The sequence below is a fragment of the Pipra filicauda genome, unplaced genomic scaffold, assembly GCF_003945595.2.
Source record: "Pipra filicauda isolate LSUMZ 115617 unplaced genomic scaffold, ASM394559v2 scaffold281_size1565311_pilon, whole genome shotgun sequence".
Lineage (NCBI taxonomy): Eukaryota > Metazoa > Chordata > Aves > Passeriformes > Pipridae > Pipra > Pipra filicauda.
Window position 1 is genome coordinate 1,447,785 of NW_024104400.1, and position 13,163 is coordinate 1,460,947.

Genomic DNA, 13,163 nt, shown 5'->3' on the forward strand with positions numbered 1-13,163 from the left:
TTCCTCGTGTCACACTGATAGATCTGCTGAACCCGCTGAGAGCTGTGGAAAGCTCAGGGGAGCCCAAAATTGTCACTCCTTGTTTGTCTGCTTGTTTGTTTAACTCCAGCCTCGCAGTTCTGGCTTCTTCCAAAGTCGTTTGGAGACTCTGGGAGTGCTTTTTTAAAGCTCTTGGCATGTCACAGTGACACCTCCGTTTCATTATGCTCCATACAGCTGGAAAAAAGGGAGAGCTCACCTGCAGACACCTTGGCTGCTGCTCCCAGCCCTCCCCAGCACGGGGATGGATCCACACAGGTTGGGGGTTCACTGGAACACCTGCCAAAACAACTGCCACAGTTCAGCTGTGCTGAAATATTCCAGAGGAGGCACCAAGTTCGTTAGAAGGATGGAGCACCTCTCCTATGAGGAAAGGCTGAGAGAGCTGGGATTGTTCAGCCTGGAGAAGAATTTGGGGTGAGCTGATTGTGGCCTTCCAGGACCTGAAGGGAACCTACAGAAAACATGGAGAGAGACTCTTTACAACGGCCTGGAGTGACAGGACACACTCTGACACAGAGTAGGTTTAGGCTGGATTTTAGCACAAAATCCTTCCCTGTGAGGGTGGGGAGGCCCTGGCACAGGTTGCCCAGAGAAGCTGTGGCTGCCCCTTCCCTGGAAGTGTCCAAAGCCAGGTTGGATGGGGCTTGGAGCAAGCTGGGATAGTGGGAGGTGTCCCTGCCTATGGCAGGGGGTGGGACTGAGTGATCTTTAAGGTCCCTTCCAACCTAAACCATTCCATGATTCTCTTTCCTGTTGACACACCCTCCAAGGACCTCAGTCCCTCCTCCCTCAAGATGTGTTTGAGCTGGAAATCATGGCTTGAACTTTTATGGGGGTACTCAACCCCCCAAGGACGAGCAGGTTGATCAACCTTAACACAGCCCCAAGCCCTTCTTTGCTTTTATCCTCATCCCACTCTTGGTGTAAAAACATTTTCCTTCTGTTTTATCTCCAGAGGAGTGCAGTGCTCCCATGTTGTGTTTAATTTCTTCTTGAATCTTCTGAACATCATTTAGCACTTCAAGTGCTCTAGAACCAGCTGTTTTGCCCCAAACCGTCCATCCTCCATCTGCCAGAGAGCTGCAAAACCCTTTTTGTGACATCCTTCAGATTTCTGGAGAGATACAAACTCCTCGGGGAGCTCCAGACATACAGGTGCCTTATCCCCATCCTGGTGCAGCACATCCAGCAATCCCTTGGAATGGCATCCCAGGAGGGTCTGCTTGAGCCCAGGGCTGAGCTGGGAAGGGTTGGCATTGCTTCCCACAGCACCAGCTCCTCCAGGGCCAGATGGTTCCTGCAAGAGCCTCTTAGGGCTTCAACCCCCTCCTTCTACAACAAATAAGAAACACACATTTATAAGCCCGTAGTTATATTGTGAGTGACAAACCAGTTCAAGGAGTCCCCCAAAAAGCGTAAATCAAAGTTATCAGGTCAGATCTTGGCTTGAGAAAGCTGGAATGACTCAGTTGATTTCAGAGCATGAGCTGAATCAGCTCGAGCTCTCATTCCTTGAACAAAGAAAAAATTCCAGAGAAAATACTTGTCATTCTAAAATTTTAGGATATGAAAATGAAAAAGTAACTCAACATTATTAGTAGAGAAGGGTAAAAACAGCTTTTCAAACCTCTGGAGCAGGGAATTTTCTGATGGACTGTATTTTAATTTTTGCTTATTGCTACACTGCATTTAATAAAAAATTAATAATTTGTGTACAGATTTCACTTTTTATGCAGTGTTTTAGCCCCCAAACGTGTCAATGAAAGGCCCATAATCTGAAGCTCATAGTGGGGATTGAAGCAAACAAAAAAAGGTTGGGTTTTATTTTTTCCTTATCGAGCCAAAAATCCACCGTCATCCCAGCCCACTGCTCCACCCACAGGCAGCTCCTGCTCACACATCCCGCTCCAGGCCCTTCCCGGGAGCTGTTCCTGCTGAACTCGGGCCAAGCACAGTCAGAGTGGCCCCAGATGACACCCTCACCTTCGGGTGCTGCTCCCACCCTGTTTCTGGGTGGTCTGCCAGGATCGGGCCCCCCTGGAACAGCAGGTTCCTGTGGGATGGTCCCATTCCTGCCGCTCTTCCTCTCTCCCCCAGGATCTCTATCCACATCTGGCACCTGGAGCATTCCCAGCCCTGTCTCACAGCCTTGTCCTTGCTTTCCCAGTTTACCTTTCTCTCTCAGGTTACCCTTTGTCTCTCAATTTAACCTTTATTAGCTGCAGTTTCAGGCTGCTGTGGTCCTGCTCCCTCACCTTCCGTGGTCTCCTGCTGTTGCCATCCCCAAGGGATGGATGAAAGGAAGATTTCACAGAATCATTTAGGCTGGAGATCATCGAGACCAAGCTGTGACTGATCACCACCTGTGTGACCCTGGATCCCCACTTTAAACCCAGATCATGGTGGTGACAAACCCTGGAGGACACAAACCCAAACCTTTGTTTCAATTCCGCTCTTAATGTATTTTACAGCTTGTCTTGGCCTCAAAACAAGGCATTGCCCGAGTTTGGCTCATGCAGGCCTCAGGATTTAGGTGTGTTCCTCTTGCTCCAGAAGCCCAAAGAAGGGAGTTTGGGAATTCAGAATCACAGAATCACAGGATACCATGAGTTGGAAGGGACTCACCGGGGTCATCAAGTCTAATTCTTAAGTGAAATTCGGCTTCTTTGGGCACTTCCTGTCGTTCCTGCTCAGCAGAGCCAGTCCAGGATGGGGTGACCCACATGTCCCTATCCCCATCCAGCTCCTGAATTATTCCTGCCTCTCCTGCTGCTTCAAGGCTTCTTCTGTGTTACACGAGTTTTCTTTCCATTCGTTGAAAACCGAGCTCACAAGGTGTGTGTGCGCAGCCCCAGGTCTCATAATATTCACCCAATGTAACCAATATTTACAGGGATTTTTTTTTTTGTTGGAAAGCCAGAGGGAGATCACAGCAGAGTTTCCTCTCTCTTCTGTGGAAATTTCCAATTTCCTTTATCCAAGAAGACAAGGTTCACCACTGAAGGCAGTGATCCCTACGAGAGACAATCCCAGCATGGAGGTGAGGAGGTGACAGTGAGGAATGGCAGGAACAGCAAACAAAATGTCCCTCAACTGGCTGGACCCCATCACCAGCCCCAGGCTGTGAAGGAAAACCTGAAATCACTCTTTAGTAACTTGGCTGTTAATTGGAGTTGCACTGAAACCCCAGCAGAGCTGACAGAACCTCTGAGGCTGAGCTGGGTTATTGATTTTGGGGGGACCCAGAGGGGCCCCCACTGGCCCAGCCCCACAGAGCTCCAGCCACACACCCTGCCCTGATTCACACAGAGCCCCATCTGTGTATACATATATATATACACACACACACACATTATACATCGACATTTAAATATAATATACTGCCAGAGTTATGGTTTTAAATATCTGAGGGATGTGGTATCTTGGAAACCGATTGCCTCGAGTTGCCCAAATCAATTACAGAGTGAATCAACACATCTCCTGAGCGTGGGAGCAGCGAGCAGCCAGTGATGCCAGCCCTCCCTGTCCCCATCCCTGTCCCTGTCCCCGGGCTGGGGGCACGGTGGGGAACGTGGAGGACACACCAGGACACAGAGCAGGCAGTGGACAGTTTGATGTGTCACCTTGGCTCCTTCAGCTGAAAGCTGGTTTAAAAGGGGGGACCAACATGAACCATAATATACAAAGGTGATGTGACTCTTCACTGGGAAGGTTTGCACAACACTGGGGTGGTTTTCAGCTGATTTCTGAGCAGAGCTTCTTTCCTCAATATTTTCTACCCGTCGCTCAGGGAGAAATCATTGCGTGTATCCTGGTTCTTGAAGAGGAATGAGGACACAGACCATGGCAGGTGTTGAGTGAACTCACAGCCCCCAATGGCAGCAATAAATGGCATTTTCAGACAAGAACTCAAGGTTTATATGAGAAAAAATAGATAAATTAATATTTTAAAGAAAGGAAACTTAGGAAATCATGTATTCCTGAACATGCAAAAATGTGTCCATTCTTTTCCCGTGGCCCTGAGTTCAACAGGGAGGTGAAAGGCACATTACAGGGGAATTCTTCCCCAAAAAAGGGCTAAACCAGGGAGTCTGTGCCAGCGCCACTGGGTTGGGTCAAACCCTCTGCTTGGCTGTGCAGGTGTCACATGAGGAGTGAACAACCTGATCCCCAAACCAGAGCTGAACACCTTCAGTTGTTTCATCTCTCAGAACAGCTTTGGTTCTTTGGCCAGGCTCTGTGAAAATACTGAAATTTTAAATAATAGTCCAAAAATGGGCTGATGTAGCCAGGAGAGTGTGGGTTGCTGAGAGAAGAGATGGCTGAGCTAAATATTTGGCAGAATTAAGCAAACCAGGAAAGACATGTGGGCATGAAGAAATAATTCAATATTAAATTTCTGGCAGAATTCATAAAATCTGTTTATAGTTCGGATCACAGTGAGGCATCTACTTACTATTATTGGAGTCAAGGTCTAAGGGACTTTAGTTGCAATGGGTTGGCAACTGTTCCAGAGGAGAATTGTTAACAGAACATTAAACCCATGCTAATAAACCTTCCTCAGGTGAGTGTCTGCTCCCAGGTGCCATTCCAAGGACTTGACCTTCCCAAAATGGGCCCTCCTGCTCTCCTGGTACTGTTTCTCTCCATCCTTTAGGGGGTTGTACCTCTTTGTCATTCACTTCCAAGTCCCCTCTGTTCCAAGCACTTCCATGAGGGTTTTGTTCTTCTCCCCCCTCCCTTGATCTCCACCTCCTCTCACCACCTTGCTCATCTTTCCACTTTGCTCCATGTCTCCTTCCTTTCCTATATTGAATCGAAATTCCCTTTCCTCTGAGCCTCCACCACCTTTTCCCCCACTGGCCTTGCTCCCACCTCTCTGTCCTTCCCAGGAGGGAGCCCTGGAAGCAGCTGGAAACCAGCCAGAGGGAGAAAAGGTGCTGCTGGGGAAGGATTTCACAGCAGGAGACACTGGGACACGATCCTTCCCTCTGCCCTTCACCACAGGGAGGGGTCTCCTGTGCCCAAAACCTTCCCAAGAGGGAGGTAACAGATCATTAATTGAAAAGTTCACAGAAAAGAGGAGGAGACTGTCAAAAGAAGATTGAGGCTGGGGAGAATTTTTCTTTCAAAAAAAAAAAAATAAATAGAATGAGCTTTTTCTAGCGAAAAACTCTACCTAGTCTAAGATTATTCCAGATTTCCGGTGAGAAATAACCAAAAAGCAAGATAATGCAGTAGATAAAGTCTGAAATTTTTCAATTTTCCTGCCCTTTCCTCTGCCTTCCTTCCCCACTAAAATAACACGGACAAATAAATAACCGGAAAACACCTTTTTGTTCTGTTTCATTTTCCCTCCATGGCCCTTTCCCTCAGCCCCTGCACCAGGACCACGGAGACGGAGTGGCCACCCCGGCTGTCCCTGCTTGTCACACGTCCCCTCATCTCATGGCGCAGCTTTGGTGCCCCCAGACCTAAATCCCTGTGGGGAACCCCAACTGGAATACGCTCCCAGCTTACGGCTGCACATCCAGGCTTCCTCGTCACTAAATGCCAGATCTATTTTAATATTACGGTTATTTTCCATCGAGATAAAAATAGCCGCTCATTCCGAAACACGAAGCGTGGGGACAGTTCACAAGGCATTTTTCCCCAATCCCTGGGGTTTTTTTGCCACCAGGTGGCAATGGAGCTGCAGCCACCGCCCCGCTCGGGGTGGGCTTTCCCAAAACATCCCGGTTCGGGGGCACGCGGGCGTTATCTGTGGATAATAAATCTTTGGGGTCAGACTGCTTTAACTCCTCTCCAGTCATCTGTTTCTCCCTCTGTTTTTCCGGGCTCCCCCTCTGCAGCCGTAATCCAGGAGCGGGATGGGGTCGGAGCTCCGAGCTGGGGGGGGATTCCAGAGCGTCGGGAGTTTTATTCCTCCGGTCGGTGCAAACCCGCAGTGTAAGGGCAGGTCCAGGGAGCCTGTGCCGGTGGGATCCCGATGGATGCGGCCACACTGCCCTCTGCCAGCCTCTGCCAATAAAGGCAGCCTGGAAAACCAGGGAATGGCTCGTGTATCCCTGTCCGACACCATCCCGGGATGTGCCTGTGCGGGGGCATCACCCAGGCACCAAGGCCCTTTCACGGGGGTCTCCTGCAGCTCTTTTTCGCTATTCCTGGTTCCAAATGAAGTTTAAATCCCATCCCTCGGCCGTGGGGCCGAGCTGGGAGCTCTCCAGGACACCTGGGCTCTTATTTTCAGCACCAAAGTGCTCCAAAAGCCAAGAGCCATCAACGCTCACAATTTTTCCCAGTTTCCATCCTTGTGTCAAAGCACAGGGATCGTGGCTGAGGGCAGAGGTCACGGGATTGAGCTCTGCAGACTTTCAAGGTGCTGATAAGAAATGGTCTCATGGTAACAGCAGCATAGAGAGCCCATATTTAGCTTTAAAACAGCTTAAAAAAAAACCCCAAACAAAAAAAAAAAACCACAGCTCAAACCCCTTCAGCATTAAAGGTTCACCTGAGCTCTCAGTGCTGGGGGTGCATTGGCTTCATTAGACACAAATTCCTGCCATGGGAAGGGAGAACATTTCAGTGTCCCCAGGACAGAGGGCTCCAAGGTCTGCACAAAATTCTGTTTATAATCCTGAAAACTCTCTTCATAAATAACTAATTAATTTATCTGGTGGAAACTAAAGAATTGGGGAAGTGGAACGTGGCGGCCCCGAGCCCCGATGGGGATTTCATTGTTGCTGCTCTGAACAGAACTGAACATTTCCAAGGCCACAAAAACAACAGAAACAGAGAAGTTCATATAGGAAAAGGAGTTAGTTCACCTTTATTTCATTTCTCCATAGTCCCAAACTTGACAGACGTAGAAAAATATCCTTGAGTCTGGTAGACAAATTTGCCAACGCTAAATAGCCCTTTTCTCTGACCATCTGGGCCACCCTAAATACATTTGTACAAGCATTACTTCAGGCTTTTTGTTCAAGAAAAGGTTTGTCTAAACTATAAACAATAAACTACAGAGGAAAAACTCGACCTACCAAAGCATGCAGATGAAAGGATCCTCCAAAACTTGAAAAAAAAAACAAAAATAAAAGTAAGAAAGCAAACAAACCTTGAGATGCATTTGGAGGATTCAAACAATCCTTCAAACAATCGGAGGAAAAAATAATTAAGTAAAGAGAAGTCAAAGCAAACTCTGTAAAGTATCTGTGGATAAGTTAAAATATCTATGGCACAACTTTTCACCAAAAAAAATTAAGGCGAAGACCAACGTTTTTATATAAAAATAGCTGAGCAGGCTCCTAAAGCAGGAAAGAAGCATTTCTCATGGTGACTCTGGGAATCCAAGATTATAAATACCCTTATTTACACAGAACCCAAAGCAATACAAACATCTGGACCCCTTCTCTGGGCATCCAGCACTCAAACACCCAGATCTGGTGTCCTGGACCATAGTGGAGGTACTTCAGTTGAAGGTTTGTAGTAGTTTCTTTGCTACACATACTGATACAAATCATAAAAATGCAATATAAATAGAGATTTTCACAGAGAAACTCAGGAATACACAAAGCTTAAGGGATTGGCCCAGAAAGAAATGACAGAAGTTTTAAAATCATCAATTGTTTTGTAGGCTAAGGAAAACATCCAAGTTTTACAATAATATTTAAACTTTCAGAATAGTTGGTTTTTAAAAAAAATCAAACTGATACCTATAAGTGAAAATAAAGCAGGAATTGTCATGGCAGAAGATTCATTATCTCTTCATAAATACAGCAGTTTGTTTATTTGCCAAGTTCACTTATAAATGTCATTATTATGGGCATTTTCATAAATTTCCAAGCCTAAAAGTTACTGATTTTAAAGGAGATGAACAATAAACCACATTTTCATGGATGTATTTGACTGATTTTTCAGAACTATGTCATCCATACATAGTAAGACATAAAAATAAGAGCAAATCAAATATATTTTAGAAGAATCACATTAATATTTCAAGTTAAAATACCTTTGTAGATGTTAATATGATCAAGTTCAGTATATCTGTGCACATGATAAATCTGCATCAGTGTATCCACATACACTCAGTAATTCCAGAAATAACCACAGAAATTATAAAATTCCCATTGGAGAAGACAATTTTCCCCCAACACAACTCAGTGGATTTGCCCATGACTTTTTGAGCTGTAATTCACAGAATTTGCAGCTAAAGCAGAAGCTTTAGTTTAAATTTTCTAGTTTACTTCAATTTTCTTGCCTAAACCCCAGGCCCTTCATTTCTGCCTCCTCGTGCCTCATCCCCTCCCATCCCTCGTCCATCCTGACAACCTTCCCCTACTATTTCTGGGAGATAAATGTGAGGGGGAAGATCAAAAGGACTCTTTTAAGATGAAACTTAACTACAAACATGGTCTAAATCTACATTTAGCCTGCTACTGATTCATTTTTGCTGAACACTTGCTTAACATCTGCTGATCTTTTCTCCCTAATATCCCACCTTCAGTATTTTCTTGTCCATAGATTGTGTTTAAGACAAATACAGAAAAACAGCACTAAAATAAACCAAGTGAATGTCTCACACTCAACTAAAACCAAGCAGAGAACCGAAGGATGCATGTTGGAAATAATTTATTGCCTAGAAAAGGTTAAAAAAAAAAGCTTAAGTTCACATTTTCTGTGTGGGTTCAAGGGTGGTGTCAGAGGTAGTGTGTGTAAAATGTAATACAGAGCTGGAAAAGAATTACTGACTTCCTTCAGTAACACAGGAAAATGTTCCCAGAACCAAAGCACAGCCCTGTTTTCCTTACAGGAACATTCTTAAGCACCTCTTTTATCCAAGAGGGTTTGCTCATTTGTTGAAAAAGAACCACCACCACAAGCCCAAGGTTCTGTCCCATCTGTCTTCTGACCAAAGCAGCTGCTGCTTTTTAGAGAAATGAATATTCAGACTAAAACCCTACTGTGCCATGGAAAACACTAACTTTGTAGCATTGCTTATCCTTTTTTTTTTTTGCTCATAACTTTTCAGATTTCCCATTTGGCCAATGGGCTAAAATTTACTGGAGTAGGGAAATCATCCACCACAAACCAGCTTGTTTTCTGTGGGAACCAGATGGAGTTTTCTCACTGACCAGCCCCTAGCTTTGCTCAGGGACCTCACAACCAAACAACTCACTCACTTGTGATGATTTGGGACAGAAAAGGCAGGATTTGGCCCTGCCAGTGGTGCCAGTCCTTCAGAGCAGCCTGGGGGAGCGGGGCAGGGGCTGGAGGGAGGACAGCAAGCTTTGGGTTGGAACAAGGTATGGATTCTTCCTGTTTCAGGTATGCTGTGCTATTCCCTTAATGCATATTATTGTCCTTCCTTCCATATTATTGTCCTTCTTTCCATATTACTGTCCTTCCTTCCACATTGTTATCCTCCCTTACACTCCCAGGACCCTGAGACCGACAGTTGGCTCTGCCTGGAGCACTGAGGGAAGGTCAGTAATGTGCAGGAGTTTGTTCTCAATGTCAGGAATACAGTAGTGCAAGAGATCCCAAGTGGGAAAGAGGATCCATTTGTCAAAATTGCAGTAATTCCTATTTCCACAGTCAGGATACCCATGGTGGTGTGGATTTGTTCTGTTCACCTGGATGAGCACAGCAGACACAGCTGTCTCTGTCTGGAGAATGGACTTGGTAAAGGTCTTCCCAGTTTAAGGTGAAGACAGAACCAGTACATTCCTTCCCTCACTCAAAGGGCTGCAAAGCCAAGGATCTGCTTCTTATCTCAGACTTTTTATTGCCTTAGTGAAAAGAAATCCTGGGAAAGATTAAACCTTGAGGACCGAGCACCGCAGAGAACTGACACTTGTATGTACAGCTGCTTGGGTACCTTAAATCTGCCCCAAATTTACCTGTTACTTACTATTACTCACTCCTGTCAGGCTCTAGATGTGACAGCAGCAGGGAAAGGGAAGGAGGCAGAGCTGCAGGAAACAGGTTTTGAACCAGGAGCAAACTTGTCACATCAAAGCCTCTGCTCCCCGAGGAGAGCCCGGCCTGTCTCTGCCCAGCGTCTGTTCCGAGCTGCCTCTGCCCACCTGGGCTGCTCCAGACACACACACGTCAGCACTGACGTTCCCATGGATGCACCAGGGATAAACACACCGGGGAAGTCACTGTTCATGGACAAAGAAATGAGAGATTTCACAGGGTGGTAAAACATCCACACGTGGCCCTTCTGCTGGAGAGGTTACTCAAATTAGTCAAATCATTGAAATGGAAATGAGGCTGATTTCTGTCACCCTAAAAAGCTTTATTTGTTATGGAAAGTCTATGGAATGATAAATTAGCCCTTAATGTGGGCTCTCATTATCGTCCTACAGACCCCAAATCCTGCCAGGCCAAGGGCCCACAGAGCCACCCCACTGCTTTCCATCAACACTTAAAATACCACTAATGGCAATTTAAATGTCATTAAAAATTTGGAAATATGCACTAATAGTGAAAAAAAAACAGCCAAAGAGCTGTACAGTATTTTCCTCCACAGCATTCTGTTATCAGGGATATAATTCACACTCTTCCTGCCTGAATATCCTGTGAAGTTGTCAGGTGTCTCAGCTGTGGAAGCACCACTGCCTCGTTGGGTTTTTGGTGTCTCCCTACAGGAGAAAGGACCAAAGAACAACATTCCCCCAGGGATGGGTGGGTGTTGACTGCAGCTCCTTTCAGCTGAACATCCAAGAGGAGTCCAGCTTCCTAAAGCAAAGGGACTGACGTAATTGCAGCAGTTCATTCAAAATTCATTCCTTCCATTTGTTTGGAGATGGAATAGAAACAAGACAGCAAAATAGGAATCATCAGTGGGAGCTTTTCTTGCAGAAAGGTGGATGACTTAATTGACCATGAAATCGAGAACTCCCATTAAGAGTATCCTGCCTTTTGTCATGGGAATTTCAGAGAAGCAGCAGGAAAACAGGGTCCAAACAGTGGCAAATGACAGTACTAGAACACAGAAAACAAGAGGCTTCGTTGTCAGGGGCCCTGATTTCCTGTCTGGAGAGGACAGCAATAGAAACCATTGTCAGCCTGGGATAGAAAACCCTTTATAAATGAGCTTTTTCAGAGCCAGCAGAATTCCAGCTGAGCTGTGTCTTCCATGGGAAGGACAGCATTGTGATCTCTGCTCACAAACCTTCATTTTAGACTGGGGGCACTTGCACAGTGTGGCAAACTCTGCTCCTCCTGGGGGTGAGGCCACAAGGACGTGTCTGCCAGCCAGGATGGGACATTCCACCCCTCACCTCCTGGTCACACGGGGCCTTCCCTCTCTCCTGGGATCCCACTCCCAGTTTTAATGCCTCCACTCACATCCAGGCCCAGCAGTTTGGAATTCTGGGGTTGCTCTGCAGAGTATGTGGTCAGAGGTCTGTTGGGAACTAACAGAATCATACACTGGTCAGAACTGTGCAACTTGGTTTTTAAAACACCTTTTAAAACTGTCCCTACCCTTTATGCAGCTGGTATTTAACAGTATTGCTAAAAGCTCCTCATGCCCAACGACAAGAGAGACAGAAAAAACCTGAAAAAACCTGAAAGAACAGAGCTCACTACTGGCACTAAACAAAAAGAGTTGTAAAAGTGATTAGGGAAGAACAGATCAGACTGAGAAAACCCTAAAATCTGAGTTAACAGCAGTACTGGGGGGGGGAAAAGGAGTTATTTCCCCAACACTCTGGATTCTCTGAGCTACACCTTGGACCTCTCACTGAAATTAAGGGGATTACTTGCTGTCCTGGATGAATAAGGATTCCCCAGAGTCAACTGTTATTTGGCATAAAATGGAAAGATCAGTTTTTTCACCTGATTGTGTGAAAAATTCTTGCTGAGGGATTCAGATTCCAATTAGAGCATCAATGCCATGGGCAGGCAGCTACAGCATCACCCAGGATCATCCTGGAGTTCCAAATGCTGGAAAACCTTTCAGGATGAAAAGACAGCTCTGGAATTCTGACTGGCTTGGTAAAATGGAGCAAAGTTGGTGGAAAAATACACAACCCATACTTAAAATAATAAGCAGAACTTCAGCATTCAGGCTTTGACAAATCAAAACTGTGACTACAATCATAAAACCCTAAAGAATGTAAACATCCAATCCCATTGCTACTGTATCAGGAAGTCATGCCCTGCAGGTAAAAGGGCTCCCATTTCCATCTCATTTCTTCCAACACTTAGCACTGCTTCTTCACATTAATAATTTACTGGTGATAATTCAATTTTCTGAGTTAGCCTTTCAAGGTTTTTTCAGCTATTTTGGTCAGAAAATGGAAGATTCAACAATCTCAAGTCAGAGAACGAAAAACGCTTTAGTTTAATTTCAGGTTTTCCAAAGGGTTCAAGCACAACTCAGAGAAAGCCCGTTATTTTATTTGGAACCCCAATTTTTAGTCCACCTACCTGAGTAAAAATGGGGAAAAATATAATAAACAGGCCTGGTGAGCACGTGAGGCTGAAGGATTTGCTTTCCACTCAGAAATCCCTGCTCAGAAAGACTTTGCTACAGAGCCAGAGTTACTCTGGAGAGTCAGGAGTTCTCCCAGCCAAGGCCAAACTGCTACAAGTGAAACCTTCTCTCACCCAGTTCTTTCCTTTAGCAAAACCACCATTGCAAATTCCTTGCCAGTGCAAACTGCAGCTGGGCTGTGCCCCAGCCATCATTCAGGACAGGCTCCTTCACCTTGGACTTGCTTTTTTTGGGCTGAGGAAACACTGGAGAGCAAAATGCCCTTCTCCTGAAACCTGCATGTCCCAGAGGGGTTCTGGTTTGTCAGTTAAAAAAAATAAATCACAAACTGTCTGAGGCATTTTTCTCTGACAAAGAGGACAAGCTGAATGAGGTATCATCAGGCTCTGGGGAGGTGTGGTTGAAATCCATTTCTTCTAGTTCAGGAGGTAAGTCTGAAAGCAGTGCCTGGAAGGGAAAGACCATGACAACACAGTATTAGGTGTAATTTTTTTTATATGTCAAAATTCAAATATCTTTTAAACAAAGAGCGAAAAACTTCATTGGGTTTTTCAGTCATAATTTGAGCTGTGGAATAAACTCAAGGGAGTGACAGGACACAGAATGACAAACA

At 45.5% G+C, this 13,163-nt stretch overlaps 1 protein-coding gene across 2 annotated transcripts in view; it reads right to left on the reverse strand.

Annotated features, from left to right (window-relative positions):
- Positions 1-6,842: 6,842 nt before the first annotated feature.
- The window catches only part of HDX (highly divergent homeobox), a 44,445-nt gene continuing 38,124 nt past the window's right edge, over positions 6,843-13,163 (reverse strand). For both annotated transcript variants that reach the window (XM_027725535.2, XM_027725534.2), the window contains one exon: positions 6,843-12,997. In XM_027725535.2, coding sequence (XP_027581336.1) covers positions 12,872-12,997 — 126 coding nt within the window. In that variant the 3' untranslated portion in view covers positions 6,843-12,871. The remainder of the gene's footprint in view (positions 12,998-13,163) is intronic.